The 16,809-nt window shown below is 34.5% G+C and overlaps 2 protein-coding genes across 4 annotated transcripts; both read left to right on the top strand.

The window, feature by feature from the left end:
• The first annotated feature begins 939 nt into the window (after nucleotides 1–939).
• LOC125065161 (elastin-like) lies at nucleotides 940–6,942 on the top strand. Of its 2 annotated transcripts, XM_047672636.1 has the most exons (6): nucleotides 940–1,042; nucleotides 3,038–3,281; nucleotides 3,570–3,761; nucleotides 3,930–4,833; nucleotides 5,332–5,444; nucleotides 5,888–6,942. In XM_047672636.1, the coding sequence occupies exons 1-6, from the start codon at nucleotides 1,007–1,009 to the stop codon at nucleotides 5,926–5,928; spliced, it is 1,530 nt and encodes a 509-aa protein (XP_047528592.1). In that variant the 5' UTR covers nucleotides 940–1,006; the 3' UTR covers nucleotides 5,929–6,942. The 2 variants fall into 2 exon arrangements, with proteins under 2 accessions (XP_047528592.1, XP_047528591.1); XM_047672635.1 differs by having other exon boundaries at nucleotides 3,570–4,833; nucleotides 5,888–6,940.
• Nucleotides 6,943–9,394: 2,452 nt separating this feature from the next.
• On the top strand, nucleotides 9,395–16,062 carry LOC125065163 (neurogenic locus protein delta-like). Of its 2 annotated transcripts, none has more exons than XM_047672638.1 (6): nucleotides 9,395–9,517; nucleotides 10,492–10,612; nucleotides 10,940–11,004; nucleotides 12,535–13,710; nucleotides 14,103–14,227; nucleotides 15,748–16,062. In XM_047672638.1, exons 1-6 carry the CDS (start codon nucleotides 9,426–9,428, stop codon nucleotides 15,825–15,827), a joined length of 1,659 nt encoding a protein of 552 aa, XP_047528594.1. In that variant the 5' UTR covers nucleotides 9,395–9,425; the 3' UTR covers nucleotides 15,828–16,062. The 2 variants fall into 2 exon arrangements, with proteins under 2 accessions (XP_047528594.1, XP_047528595.1); XM_047672639.1 differs by having other exon boundaries at nucleotides 14,103–14,209; nucleotides 15,748–16,061.
• Nucleotides 16,063–16,809: the final 747 nt, after the last annotated feature.

Below are 16,809 nucleotides of genomic sequence, written 5' to 3'. Positions count from 1 at the left end.
TAAATTTTTTGATAGAATGAAAAGAGCAAAAAGCACGTGTTATTAAACCATCATCAAAAATAAACTAAATAAATCAAAAAGCAAGCAGACAATATAAATATATATATACATATGACAAGTTATATATAATTATGCATACGAAAGATTTAATTGAATTTTACACGATTATTAAAATAATTTGATTACAATTCACGAGTTCTATACAGTTAATGAAAATGAAGTTGAAGTTAATTTACAAATTATTGCAATTCTGATCTTTTTTTCCTGTAATAAATTTTAATAAATTTATAGCTCTAGTAATGATAAATTCTTACGTATGTTTATTCGCTTTACATAAAGGTTAAAATCTGGCCAATTAATTTGGTAACACAACTGTTATTCATACTTAAAAATCATCAATTTTACGAGTATATTAATTAATGTTCGGTCTGATGTTATTAATAAATTTTCTGTGGTTTTTAACTCATAGGTACATATATAAATAGTTCGCAGATATTTAAAACAAAAAAAAAAAAATAATAATTGTAGGAATAAATTATCTAAATAAATTTAATCCGGTTATATATTTTTTTATAAATAGAATGTGCATACAAAAATCTGTTTTTTACGAAACTTTTTGTCGTTTCATTTAAAGACACAAAACATTATTAAACAAATTGAAAGAACATAATTATGTTAATTTTATATTAAATTTATTAATTAAAATGCATCGTTAATAGTTATTGCAATTATTATTTATAATTTTAATTAATAATATTTTTTTTTGGAACATTGATTTGCTAATAAATATTCCAAATAAAAATATTATTGCTACTATTAAAATAGGATTATAGCGATCATCGCTGCGTGCACACTATATTAATAATATTTAACTGTAAAGCATGCTTTAATTATAATTATAAATAAAAACAAATAGTAATAATGAGCTCATATGAACTGATTAGTCCTTCGTGGCGTTACGTTTTCATTGTATTATTGACCTTTGCTGTGAGCGCCCAAATTCAAAATGCGTTTACATTTAATTTGTTTAATATTAACAGCGGTAAGTTTTTGTTTTCATTTTTTAGAGTTGCAATTTTAAACTTAATATAAAATATATTTTTAACCGACTTCAAAAAAGTCGAGGTTGTCAATTCGACTGTATTTTTTTTTTGTACAAGTTTGTTGACATATGTATTTAATTATACATTTTAACGAATAGTCAATAAAAAAATTGTTTCTTTTTTTTTTTAATTGTTGTAACTAATACAGTTACATTTACTGTAATTAATACATTATTGTTTATTGTACTAATTTGTTTTTATTAATTTCGCTACAAAATAAGTTTGAGTTGAATTGAGAAAACTCTTAATTTAATCAGCGACTACAGTCTGTACGTTTGTATGTCATGTCATAATCAAACATTTACTATAGGAATATTTTTGATTAGATTTTATTTTATTATTATGCTAAATATAACAACATGGATTTTTATGAGCTTGTCATAAGTCTTGATTATGTGTTATTTTTTGATTACCTTATTTATAATAATTTTATTATTATTTTTTATGATTTGCAGTATTGATTAATAGTGTTAATTGGATAATAATAGTTATTATTTAGGACCGAGTTCGTTATTACCACCATTTTTAAATAAATGATAGATATACGTACCATATTATCATTTATTTAAAAGCCCGATAGGGTTATTTTAATCATTATAGAATATATTCTGTTACGAAATATAAATAGTGTTGGCATTCTAAGCTATGGTCGAAATTCATCTGTCTAACTCGTTAACGGTAATATTATTTTATGAAATATTTTAAAATTAATATGCTTTTCATTTTGTTAAGAATGATTTCTTTGTTTGTCAAATCATTTGTACTAAATATCGAGAAGTGAGCGAACGTCAGTAAGACAGCATAATATGACTTAGAAATTACTGAACCGATTTCGATAAATACAATGCAGTTTTAATCATCGAAATCAAATAATGTCAACTCGTTAAGTAATAAATGAAAATCTATTAGAAAAATCGTTGACATTCCTATACGAGTATTATATTTATAGTTCCCAGTACGAGGACCTTAAATTGTTTTGACACATACAAATGTAAAACTTTGTGAGTGCCTTTTTTGCGACGAGTCCGACAAATTTTTCTATTGCGAAAAGTTTCGGCGCCGCTGCGTTTTCGAATACTCGATTCCTGGAATTGTCGATGTGACGTCACTAGTGTGTATTAGTATACAACTTTGACTTAATGATTTTTTTAAAAAAATGTGGTAATTCGTCAAAAATTATGTTGCGTATGATGTAGAGTGAATTATTGTTGTTTCGTAATATCAAATAATAAATTTAAGATCCTTCTACTGGGGACTATTATTACTAGGGACATACTTTAATACTCATACAACATTGTTAATAAATACACAAATTTGTGAGTTTGTATTCGGCTTGGATTTGTATTCGATATTATTGCTTCACTATAATTATGAGTGTTCCTCCTTCCTCTTGTTTTGCAACCTGAGGATTTAGTAATCTCGTTTTGTTTATATAAATATAAACTCGAAACAGGAAATAATATTTTCAAACGACTTCAAAAAGAGGAGGTTATGAATTCGTCTGTATTTTTTTTCATTATATTATTTTTACATTATACTATCGTAAATCGACTTTTAAACATTCCAATATTTTTCATTTCATTTTACTTAGGAGAACTCTAAAAAATATTTAGATCATTGTTTGTTATTCATAGGTATGCGTTGAGTTAGATTTAAAATGGGTAGGTATCTTCTCGCGTGGTAAACTCATAGATCGTATATTGATGAGTAGAAAAAGTAAGTTGAATATTAAGTAGTAGAAGAATACGCAATCACTTTTTTTTACTTTTTAGTGCACATTAATTTGTTTTGGAATAGTGTTTTATTTGAAGTCAGTTTTTTTGTGTTAAAATTTTTGTTTAACTTGAAATTATTACTACTTGGCTATAAGACTATTCGTATAGTTACATGATAAATTCTACTTCTACATTAACAACATGTTCTTTTTTTTCTAGTTTCATGGCAGCATTTTAACGGAAGAACTAGAAGATCCAGTGCTATCAGTAGGCAAGGATGGAGGACCGTCAGTGGGCAAGGATGGTGTGTCATCAGTAGGCAAGGATGGTGTGCCATCGGTAGGCAAGGATGGAGTGCCCTCAGTGGGAAAGGATGGTGTGCCATCGGTGAGCAAGGATGGAGTGCCGTCAGTGGGCAAGGATGGTGTGCCATCGGTGGGCAAGATTGAAGTGCCATCAGTAGGCAAGGATGGAGTGCCATCAGTGGGCAAGGATGGAGTGCCATCAGTGAGCAAGGATGGAGTGCCGTCAGTGGGCAAGGATGGTGTGCCATCGGTGGGCAAGATTGAAGTGCCATCAGTAGGCAAGGATGGAGTGCCATCAGTGGGCAAGGATGGAGTGCCATCAGTGGAAAAGGATGGAGTAGCGTCAGTGGGCAAGGATGGTGTGCCATCAATGGGCAAGGATGGTGTGCCATCGGTAGGCAAGGATGGAGTGCCACCTGTGGGAAAGGATGGTGTGCCATCAGTAGGCAAGGATGGAGTGCCATCAGTGGGCAAGGATGGAGTGCCATCAGTGGAAAAGGATGGAGTGCCATCAGTGGGCAAGGATGGAGTGCCATCAGTGGAAAAGGATGGAGTAGCGTCAGTGGGCAAGGATGGTGTGCCACCAATGGGCAAGGATGGTGTGCCATCAGTGGGCAAGGATGGTGTGCCATCAGTGGGCAAGGAAGGTGTGCCATCAGTAGTAAAGACTGGAGTGGCATCAGTGGGCAAGGATAGTGTGCCATCGGTGGGCAAGGTTGAAGTGCCATCAGTAGGCAAGGATGGAGTCCCATCAGTGGGCAAGGATGGTGTGCCATTAGTGGACAAAGATGGTGTGCTATCAGTAGGCAAGGATGGTGTGCCATCAGTGGACAAGGATGGAGTGCCGTCAGTGGGCAAGGACGGAGTGCCGTCGGTAAGCAAGGATGGAGTACCGTCAGTGGACAAGGATGGTGTGTCATCAGTTGGCAGAGATGGTGTACCATCAGTGGGCAAGGATGGAGCGCCGTCAGTGGTCAAAGACGGTGTGCCATCAGTGGGCAAGGATGGAGTGCCATCAGTAGGCAAGGATGGTGCACCATCAGTGGGCAAGGAAGGTGTGCCATCAGTAGGCAAGGATGGAGTGCCGTCAGCGGGCAAGGATATTGCGCCATCGGTGGGCAAGGATGGAGTGCCATCAGTGGGCAAGGATGGTGTGCCATCGGTGGGCAAGGGCGGAGTTCCGTCGGTAAGCAAGGATGGAGTGCCGTCAGTGGGCAAAGATGGTGTGCCAACAGTGGGCAAGGATGGAGTGCCGTCAGTGGAGAAGGATGGTATGCCATCAGTAGGCAAGGATAGTGTGCCATTAGTAGGCAAGGATGGTGTGCCATCAGTAGGCAAGGATGGAGTGCCATCAGTACGCAAGGATGGAGTGCCATCAGAAGGCAAGGATGGAGTGTCATCAGTAGGCAAGGATGGAGTGCCATCTGTGAGCAAGGATGGAGTACCGTCAGTGGACAAGGATGGTGTGCCATCAGTAGGCAAGGTTGGTGCGCCAACAGTAGGCAAGGATGGTGCGCCATTAGTAGGCAAGGATGGAGTGCCATCAGTAGGCAATGATGGAGAGCCGTCAGTAAGCAAAGATGGGGAGCCACCAGCAGGCAAGAATGCAAAGCAACCAGTAGGCAAGGACATTGATGAACCAACAGTAGAAGTAAAATTAAGGTCGGCAGAAAAGGCACCGATCGCAACGGATCAAAAAAAAGATAAAAGGTATTTATGAAATCAAGTTTTACTTCAATAAACAATAAGTTTCACTGTTGTGAAATTATGATAACAGTACTCGCTCCAAAAAGTAGCTTTCTTAGCTTTTTCTTAGCCAGTAATAATTTTTTTCTGGAATCTTTACTTGAATATAATATAAGATATTTTATTTAATTGGTTGATTATATTCTTTTTCTAAAACCTGTTGAATTTGTTGTTTAATATATTAATATGGTCTACATTTCGTAGAGACCTAAACTCCTTTCCAAGAAACAAGCTCTAAAAGAAATTTCCGTTGTTCGCTCATTTGTTAATATGACTTCATTTACCAAACCATTTCTTAAAATTGTCTTCCACGCCGGTATCTCCAGCTCCACGTGTCGATCAATGAGATTCCAGTATTTTGTTCCCTGTACTTTAGTCCTAATATGTCCTAATATGTATACTTCATTTGTTTTTGCTTTTTTTGGTAATAAGTATTCTAAATATATTTTTTTAACTTTCTAGTTCCTCGTCAACGGGACACACTGTCGCCATACTGATATCGTCCATGATCATCGCCGGTGCCTTCATTTATGCTACCACAATAGTGTATCGGCGATATAAGGCTAAAACATACAGTAATATATATTTTTATTTAATTCTAAGCCCGTTACCCTCCATATAACCATTTTTTATACATAATCATATAAATGGTAAAGGTTTTCGTCTCATATACGAGTATGTTGGCTTCGTGAAATTTTTATATTTATTTAAATTAGTAGTCTAGACGAAATGGTGAACCTGATGATAATCACTGCCTATAGAAATTGGTAATATTTTTCTTATAACGCCAACAAAACCCTACTACCAAGGGAACGACTTCCATTATTCTCTGTAATAATAATTTGTGACATTTGTATTCACGAAATTCCAGCAGAGCAATGTTTTGGAGAAAAATCAAAATTTCATATAGACGAAATCTTATGCCCAGAATTGGGGAATTTAGGCGAAAGCAAATTGATCCGAAACAAATATCTATTTATACTTTTAAATTTGTTTTTAATAAGTTTTTTTTTTTCAGATGTAAGACGGCAAAACATCGAACTAGGTCACCAAAATTGACCAATTCAACTGGCAATGAAGGAAATGGCCAGGAACTGCTATAGATTTAAGTGTTTTTATTAAAATGCAGTATGTATGTGTACAGACGTGATTGACATTAGGAAGTTCTTTGTGAATATACAGATGTGAGATGAGAAATGTATGATAAGGTGTAATTGTTATTTAATGTTTATGTATAAATTTCTATCAAATAGAATTTGACTTGTAAATTTTAATAGACTAATACTTAATAGACTTTAAAAAAATATTACCTTGATAATAATTAATGTCGGTAATTATGGAGTATTAAAAATTAATGTAAAGACGATATTTGTATATTGTGGTTTCTTTTTTTGTATTAATATTATAAAATTTACGTAAAGGTATAGGTTCAAGCCCCGTAAAACACAACTGAGTTGAGTAGTAAATTTGTCTGTATAATTCATCTCGTGGTCGTTAGTGTGGCATGTGTTGGATGACATTGTACCACAAGTGTATCCGCCTTATCACATCAACATGACTTGATGGGATAAGCTTCGAACTCCTAGAGGATACGAGGCCTTGGATCAGATTTTATCATGTTTAATTATTTTTAAAAATATCTCTATAATTGTTATTTTTTTCAAATTTATTTAAAAGCAGACTAGGTAAATGGGCCACCGCCAGACTAGGTAAGGAAGCACAACCGCCCACTTTACTTGGAAGCTAAAATGTTATGTTCCTTGTGTCTGTACTTATACAGGGTCACTCACACTTGGAAACACAACTGTACTTATAAAAATATTACTGTTTGTTTGTAGAATATGAGATGTGTGGATTATACGGATTGTATTTTTTTTTCTTTTAGATTTATGTAGCTTTATGATTGACAAAATGAATTTGTTCTTCTTTGCATTATTGTTGGAGACAAATAGCATGAAAAAAAATATATATTGCAACAAAATTTTGCAATTATTAAAATAGGTGAAGGTATTGGCAGTTATATCGATAAAAAGCAATTTTTATAATAACATAATATGTACGAGTTGTTAGTTTTTGATTTGACTTTTCTAAGGGACCTAGTACATCGATTATTACAATTACAGTTATAAAGTGTTTATGTGATATTAAATACTATAGCCTATTTTATGAGTTACCCAACCTACCCAATATTAACCTTAAAAAACAACATAACCTTTTTGTTCCCGAGTCGCCAAAACCTTAATAGGTCAAATTATCCTTAATAGGATAAAAAATAAAATAATATTTAAATATATTGTAAGAGACCAGAAGAGGGTTTTTAATGTTTAAAAAAATAATAGTTTATACATAATAAGACTTTTAGTTATATTACATATACATCAGGTGATTACCCTTTCAGGGCGTCACGGTAGTATGCGAAAGCGATCCCGTGGCGCCTGCCGATGAGACGGAGAGGGTTGGGCACCGGCGAGTCCCACATACCCCCCCACTTCCACGTGGGGGAAACGCGTAACGCGTTTTTCCAGCGAAAAAAAAAAAAAAAAAGGTGATTACCCTTCGATGACCCTTCTAGGACCCTTCTAGGACCCTTCGATGACTAAGGAAAGAATGCCCCCGAATACATTTTTTTGTCTGTATGTAGTCGTGTTGTTGGCCCTACTGGCCTTTACAGCGTCACCGGTGGAGGGAGTACTAGACTCAGCCTTGAAGTTTGAGCCCTTTCGGGCTCGAGAGTGACGTTCGTCCTGAGGGTGTCTCCTATAAAATCGGACTTCGGCTCACAACTTAGTCGGTTGGGATGATGAGCACATCGTCGACGTCTTATATAGGCTGTGCCTACAATATATTAAAGGCAATGTCTGACTGGTTGATGGTTGCATTGACAATTTAAGTGATAATTCGGTAAATACCCTTTTTTAATGTTTACGAGCTGTAGTGACCAATTACAAGCCTATCAGATACCTACTCTGTTGTACTCCTCTGTACGAAACCTAAAAATGTTTATAAAAATTGCAAGAGACAAGTTGATAACTTAATAGTATATGATAAGTAGATAAAGATAACGTTATTAGTATCACTAATAATATAAGTGATATTGGTTTTTAAACTAGTAAGGCGAAATATGCATCTCTTATTTTTTAAACGGTGGTACCTAACCAAACCCTTACCACCAAGTCAAGAATTATAATTTTCAGAAAACATAAATTTACTTGTAAATTACATTTGTGTGATTAACAATAATTCACAAAAAAGGGTAATTACCGAGTTATTCTCTATAGAATTATTATTATTTATTAATGATTAATTATTTATTCGGAACGTTTATTTTGATTTTTGCACTTAAGCAGATTTGTTTATCATAATTATCTTTAGTCGAAATAAATTTAGTACTCATACATATAATAATCAAACAATTACGTACAAAACTTCAGTGCAGTCAAGTTTGGCCGACATACTTACAACGACACGACCGACGCGCAGATATTACGAAACATCAAACAACATGACTGTTATTATTGAATATAATGATAAAAAGCTTAAAATACTTCTAGACATTCTCAATCGAATATATTTGATCAAACTATTCTCATCGTTTTGATGACAAATCATTTATCAATGGAAATATTAAAAACGGACGCAGTTTGTCATTTAGCATAAATATAGTTAGAATAATTCGCGATGATTATAGTGACCATGTTTTAAAGACGATTTTTTTATAATATATGCTATTTTTATTATAAACGGGATGGTTAGCGGTATGATCATTAATATAATTTGTAAAACCAATAAACAAACAAAGATGGATAAGAAACGGTGAATATTATAGACTATAGTATACACGTACCTGGTACACGAATGAGGAGGGAGAGACAACCATACGAGAGCGTCGTCAGAGCCGGCTTTAACCATTTAGGTTTTTTTTATGGTATCGGTAGGCGGACCAGCAAATGGTCCACCTGATGGTAAGTGGTCACCACCGCCTATAGACAATGGCGTTGTAAGAAATATTGAACATTCCTTACATCACCAATGCGCCACCAACCTTGGGAACTAAGATGTTACGTAGGCACAAGGGTGCCTGTAGTTACACCGGCTCAATCACCCTTCAAATCGGAACACAACAATACTGAGTACTGCTGTTTGGCTGTAGATTTTCTGATGAGTGGGTGGTACCTACCACCATGTAATAAACACAACCCGGGCAATACTTACATACATCCTATTTTTGTACGTAGCGATCGTAAGTGCGGTATGATTAAGGACCGACTCTAACAATAAGCGTAGGGCATGGTATTAGGGGATTGTGGCACGAGAGGCATGGAATTTTTAAACGTCGACCGCCCCCTCTTCAATTGCGGCATGTCTAACGCCGCCACTGAGCGTCATGCCATTTACCGTCCCGGTATATTGCCGAGATATATATTATATTTTATGGACGCCCTAGAAATAATGAACAGTAGGCATTTTGCTCTGATTACAGAACAATGAACAATTTCCTATACTTTAATCATTTCACAATATTTACTGGTGCTAATAAGATCATTTCTTGTGGTAACATGTTTCAACTAGAAAAACTGTGTTTTGGTGTGGGTTTAATACTGACTTTTGTATTGTTCGTAGACACCCAATTGTGTACCGAAAGGCAGACGTAAGTGCGTTTTTTATAAATTAAGTATTATCTAATTAATATATTTTAATATAACTAGCTCGTTGGTCTAGTGGCTTACTTATAAGACTGCAAATTCTATCAAGAAAATCTCAGCGGTAGCTCTAAGTTTGGTAGTTGGTACACCTTACTTCCTTGGACAAAATGCAAAAACATTGAACGTTCCTGTGCTTAAATTCTTTCTGGTCGTGTCGGATTGACATCCCATTGGATAAGAAAGTTATTGAAGATGTTTGCACCTTTAGTAATTTACATAATTCATAGCATCTTAACCAATATTAGAGCTACAAAGAACCACATTCGCATAGGTATCCAGACCATTGGCATAGTGAAAAATAGCTTTGTTTTTGATTAGGTTCATGAAAATATAGGATTGTATGACTATATTTATTATTGAACTATAAATTGTATACCAATAGCAGTAGAACATGTCATAAGCATCAACTCTCGTGTATCCCGAAGATAATTTTGAACTTAATAATTAACTTGTGAATTTTTAAATGGCTCTAAAATTTATCACGTTATGCGATTTTGTAATAACATTGCTTTAAAATTTTGATTAAATTTAATTAAGTCCCAAGGAACATTTGTTTAGGAAAAAGTAGTAGTAAAATCCTTACCTGGGTAAGGCTTTGTTCAAACCCGTGTGGGTAGGTATCACCCAATCATCATATATTTTACTGCCAAGCAGCAATACTTTGTATTTTTGTGTTCCGGTTTGAAGGGTAAGTTGGCCAGTGTAACTACAGGCATAGTGACATATTAACTTAGTTCTTAAGGTGGGTGGCGCATTGTAGATAAAAGCAATGATTAAAAGTTCTTACGGCACCAATGTCTACGTGGTGGACCACTTACCATCGGGTGACCCATTTGTCTGGCCGACCATCTATTTCATAAATAAAATAACTACAGGTGTACTGACCCCTAGCATAAAATAGTTTAATTATCTGTTACAGTTTCATGCGATGGGTTCCAGAAACATACATACGCTCTTACAAAGAGACCTATCAGGGTAACTGTTGGTATAGATGTACCAAGACCAGGTGGCGCTCCTATATCGATCAGAGAATGGTACCGGTAAGTCATCCATTTCTTAGTTTTATCAACAAACGCTTTTTAGCATATTTTTCGATATCATAATTATGGATTGAAATATTTTGGGACATTCCAATGACAAATGATAAACGCCCGAGCGATGTTTATTTATTTATTTAAAAATGGTTGGCAGACTTGCAAAGAGTCTAACAGATGGTAAGTGTTTACCGCCGCTAGCACTTGTCGATTGTCAACGCGCCTCCAACCTTAGCAACTAAGATTTTTTTAAGCTGATTCCATTTATATTTTTGCATAGTTATACTACTTAGTTTGTGTGAAAAAAAATTCAATTGTTTTATTTAATCGCAGAGACAGGTCGTGGAAAACAAAGACGTCTGCTGTGCTGGTTACATGGAGGATGACACATCATTACAGTAAATATGTTTATTTATGTAAACAATAATGGCATGATTTTTATACTTTAAACTCTCTATCTATAATTATATTTTGAGTTGATCGACAATCAACGCACAGCCTCGAACGTAGACAGCTGAAATTTGAATCATATATTTATTATATTACAAGAGCATTAGCACAGAAACGTTTTTTTTTTTTTAATTTAGAGGGAAGCTTATACACCTTTAAACGTTTACAATAGCAAAACCCGAAAATCACTACCCAGCCAATCCAATCGTCATGGTGATTGTTTGAATCATATATATGGACGTGCTGTGGCGCCATCCAGCACGTTACAGCACAGTAGATATTATAACAAGTTATTAATACGTGTGCTAGCTTTCGTAGTGATCATCTAACATTTTTAATACATTCAAGCAAACAATCAACAAAAAAGCAGTCTATTATTAAATAATGTAATATTGATTAGACCACCATTATTAAAATAAGGTCATCAAGGGAATACACATGTTTTTCTTACATTTTTTCCTTACGTTACTTTAATTAAATAAAATCAACAAATTTAAAAATAACAACGATACTTGAATTTTTTATTGTTTTTTTATTGTTATTTAGTTGATGGCTATGCATTATTATTATTATTTTTGCATTATTTTATTCACGGACCTGTTTTTATACAGGTGCGTACTCATCATAATAGACATCATGATATATCTGTTACGTTAGCTACAATTAGATACTTTTCTGATGTAAATTTTTATTTTAAACTAGCTGGTGCCCGCGACTCTGTTCGCGTGATTTTAAGCCTCAAAAGTAGGAGTATTATATGGTTGACATATCTGTGTATCTTTGAGTCTGTCGTGGCATTGTAGTTCCCAATAAGTATTTGTCTAACTGTGTAATGTATGTTACTCCATATTACACGTAGTGCTGTCGGGGATTAAAGCATAGATTCTTTTGCAGCTACGAACACGCGACAGAGCCGCATAATGCTAGCCGTGTGCACTGAACTCGCTTATTTGCTTTTAAGATTTTTTTTTGGAATGAGAAGGAACCGCTATAAACATAAAATCAACTGTGCCATACCCATTCATATTTAGTATATTTATTTTCAAATGTAAGGGGATGATGTAACATCACTGGAACTCTTTAAAAAGGTTAACCTCATCAGCCCTGGTTTCATAACATCTCGATTTTAATAAAAAAACCGCTTTATGGTAAGGTTACTACAGTTTAAGTCAGTGAAAACCGCATCCAAATCGGTATAGCCGTTTCCGAGATTAGCAGTTTGTTACCAAACAACATAAACAGACAAAATGTCTAATAAACATATTAATGTCATCCAGCGTCACTAGATACCCTCAGTAAGATTTTTTCTCACATATCTTAGATTTACATATTTCGATCAGTTAGGATTTTACTTTATCTATCGATAATAAATATTTGGTCTACTTTTGTCAACAATTTGGTCGAATCTAGTCTGACTTTTGTATTAATTTTATGTCATAAATATTACGATTTCTAACTATTACTAAAATTAATTCCAGGCTCAAATGTAATCCGATCTGCAGACCAACATGTAAAAACGGATATTGCAAGAGTCCGAGTCAATGTGCTTGCAATGAAGGATATGAAATCAATCAGGATAATCCACACAATTGCTTACCAATTTGCCATAAGAGTTGCGGTCATGGCACTTGTGTAAGACCAGACGTATGTGATTGTAATTTCGGTTACACTTTCACTAATTCCACGTGTCAAGCTATCTGCACTGAAGCTTGTGTAAACGGTACATGCGTTGCTCCGGATACCTGCGAGTGCTTTAACGGTTATAGGAAAACTGAAAGTAATCTTTGTTTACCATATTGCTCAAATGGATGTCCTCACGGAACATGCGTCGCTCCAGAGAACTGCACTTGTGATGATGGCTGGTATAAAGATAGCTCAGATGATTGTGTACCGCGCTGTAATGTAAGCTGTGGTGGGGGCTATTGCATCGCTCCAAATGTTTGCGAATGCGATACCGGATATGAAAAATCTCATAATGGCACATGTATTCCTACGTGCTCTAAAGAATGTCTGCATGGAATTTGCGCAGCTCCTGAAAATTGTATATGTGATGACAGATGGCATAAGAATGAAACTGGTGACTGCGTACCTATTTGTGACATTGACTGTGGTGTAGGAGGTACGTGCGTCGAGCCTGATGTTTGTGAATGTGAATCTGGTTATAGTAAAAATTTAAATGGAACGTGTGTCCCTCAATGTTCCAATGGTTGTCCAAACGGTACTTGCGTAAGTCCTGACGTGTGCGAATGTAATGAAGGTTGGAATAAAACTCACTTAGGTATTTGTGAACCGTATTGCAATGGCGGTTGTGTTTTTGGTACCTGTATAGAACCAGATGTATGCCGGTGTCACACTGGCTATAAAATAAATATGGATAATACGAATGACTCACTGTGTATTCCTGAATGTAAAAACTGTAGTGGTATTTGTGTAGCTCCTGAAAATTGTATAGATGTATCACCAACCACAACAGAAGTAGCATTTACAGAATGTAACGACTCCTCTTGTATTGATAAAAAAGATAGTACGATATCTATGACAGAGACAAGCGATTATGGAAAAACCAATGATGAAAAGGCAGAAGTAACAGTGTCAACCATCGATGAAGCTCGTCATATTAATAACGACGCGGTTTATCAGAAACAAAGCATATGGTATGTAGCACGCTCTTTGCGAACAACATTTTTTTTAGTAAAAATATGTGTATGTGGTATAAAAATATTGTTATCATCGTCATCCATAGGCATTGGCCCCTTAAGGAATTTTAATTATTCCTTAAACCTTCATTGCGCAACCAACCTTGGGAGATAAGTTATTATCTCCTTTGAGTTTGAAGTTAAACTGGCTCATTCAACCTATAAAGTAGTGCTGCTTGGCGGTAGAATATATAATGGGCGGGGTACGTACTCAGACCGGCTTGCACAAAGCACCTATTAAATTATTGTTTGTTCAATCAAATTAAAAAAATAACATAATTATTACATCCCAGGACTTTACTGAGTATAAGCCTATCTTTTGTTTATTCTGAATACTTCTATTGTTTCAGGTCGAATTATTGGATTTACATTGCTGTAACGGCGGTTGCTGTAACATTACTGGCTTTTATCCTTCTTATTGTAAAAAGGAAAGCAGTGGCGCGTATGTGTCATGGAGGTAGTTATATTATTGAAGGTATAATTTTATTATTGCATAATAGGCTTATTTTTATGATCTGTAGGTTGTACTGTTAATGAGTATTTTTGCCATGGAAACGAGTATTAGCTGAATGTCAAATATTAATTTTATTCTAGTGGTTTTCTATTGGTCATGTCAATGTGTTTACTAATGAAATTAAGACATAAATAATGCTTATTAAAGTATTGGTGGAAGAAAATATTACAAGCCAATGGCGGCCAATGGCACTAGTTTCATACTAAAAAGTATTTGTTTAAAATCAATAAAGCTTTTATCGAGGAAATTGCATGAAGTATTATGGACGAGGTTGCTTTAATATTTTAAAGAGAATACTTACTAAGAGTTTTTCCTGCCTGTAATGTAACAGTTCATTATTACACAATTAAAAATATATATTTCATAACGGAATACTTTACAATACTTTCCTTTACTATTTGTAATTTATTTCTCAAATAAGAAGCCAGAGCTTTTGTTCTTTGCGGCAAAATGAGGAGAGGTTGCCTCAAATACTATCGTGATAAAACAGAAATGCTACTTAAGACATTAATTAAATCCGAACACCCAAATTAGAAAATTTATTACACCAATTTTATAAATGATCTTATGTGGTACGATAATTGTAAGGACGTTCTGGTGAACAATTGGTTAAACGGTTATTCGTTATTTATATGAAACAATTTATTAATTTATTTTTTGGCCTATCTAACATTAGTTCATCTGTTATATACAGTATATGTTTAATGTTTGGTGGTGGTGGGCGGACGAGCAAATTGGCCACCTGATGGTAAGTGGTCACCACCGCCCATAGACCATGGGACCTAAGACTTTATGTCCCTTGTGCCTGTAGCTGGCTCTGAGTATTGCTTTTTGGCGGTAGAATATCTGATGAGTGGGTGGTACCTACCCAGACGGGCTTGCACAAAGCCCTGCTACTAAGTTTGTTACAGTTCACGCGAATGATCTTGCTTAGTAAACTGGAAACCAATTCTACTAAGTTATAACAGTTTTATGATATGTTCCGATTCTATTCCGATCCAACATCAACCGACCCATAACTGGATTGTTGTGTTAGTAGAACATGAAAATAAATAAATAAATATATATTGGACAACATCTCATACATTACTCTGATTCCAATGTAAGTAGCTAAAGCACTTGTGTTATGGAAAATCAGAAGTAACGACGGTACCACAAACACCCAGACCCAAGACAACATAGAAAATTAAAGAACTTTTTCTACATCGATTCGGCCGGGAATCGAACCCGGGACCTCAAAATAGCGTACCCATGAAAACCAGTGTACACACTACTCGACCACGGAGGTCGTCAAAATGGCTGAATAGCAACGATTACGTTTCGATTCGCTTACGATGCGCTAATATGTGACGATTTGTTAATAAAATATTCGTCCTGGTTAAAGATGAATGTAAATGACATAATTGTCATTACCTCTATTAAACTTCAAACAATAAAAAACGTGATATTTGAGACTTTTCTTAATAGATTTTTTTTTTCAGGCGAAAGAGAAAATGAAGCTTGTCATTCTATACAGAGAGATATGAGTTATTTAAAAATGATGCACAAGGATCGAAATTAAAGATCTCAAAATACGTCTATTATTCTAGCAAAAGAATTCCTGATAAAAAATTATTCAGCCAGTCAAAACAAAAAAAATATCTATGGCTCGGAAAGCAAAATTTCAGATCTGAGAAGAATCAACAAAAACATCTAACCGATTTTAATACTTTATATTGCAAATAATTATTTTTAACGATTAATATTTTGTTTTTAAATATAATATAATTTGTTGTTTAGTAAAACATTGTTGGTATTTAATATTGTTTTAATAATTGTTCGTTTTGAATTATATTCGGAAAATATTATACCTCCTCTCTCTATCTTTTTAGTTTCTCTTGGTATAAGTAGAGAATTGATTGTTGCGTAATTTTAATTTATTATTTATCTATTTTGAGTATATTAATGGATGTTGTAATTTAGTGTATTTTATAAATATACATTTATGATAAAACTTTCTGGTTTTATTAAATGATAAAATACAAAATCATTAATTATTAGGACTTGTAAACCAAACTTGATCAGCGCGCTCTTGTAATTATTTTATAAAATCTAATAATTTCTACTGTCATCTAAAAATATTTAGTAACCTGTAATAGGTTGTAAATGTTCCACTGCTTGACCAAGGCTTTCTTTCCCTTATAAGAGAAATGAGCAATTTAAATGTATTTCATGATAGAAATACATGTGGCAGAATTTCATTGAAATTAAACGTTACGGTGAAGGAAAACGTCGCGATTAAACCTGCATGTGGTGGATGTAGCGCGGTGGAGTAAGCTCCAAACCTTCTCTACAAAAGGAGGAGATCTTAGTGCAGATGTAAGACGTTCGAAGGAGTTAAAAAAAGAAAATACAATTAAAGTATTTATAAAAGTTATTATTAATAGAGCGATCTCCTTCTTACTTTTTAGACTACATTTTTATACAAGTCAATATGGATGGATATGACAAACGCAAAAGGACTATGTGGTAAAACTTATAAGCTCGATATTATTTATATATTC

Source organism: Vanessa atalanta, chromosome 7 (genome assembly GCF_905147765.1).
Source record: "Vanessa atalanta chromosome 7, ilVanAtal1.2, whole genome shotgun sequence".
In the NCBI taxonomy this organism is placed as follows: domain Eukaryota; kingdom Metazoa; phylum Arthropoda; class Insecta; order Lepidoptera; family Nymphalidae; genus Vanessa; species Vanessa atalanta.
This window is presented reverse-complemented; position numbering and strand designations above follow the sequence as displayed.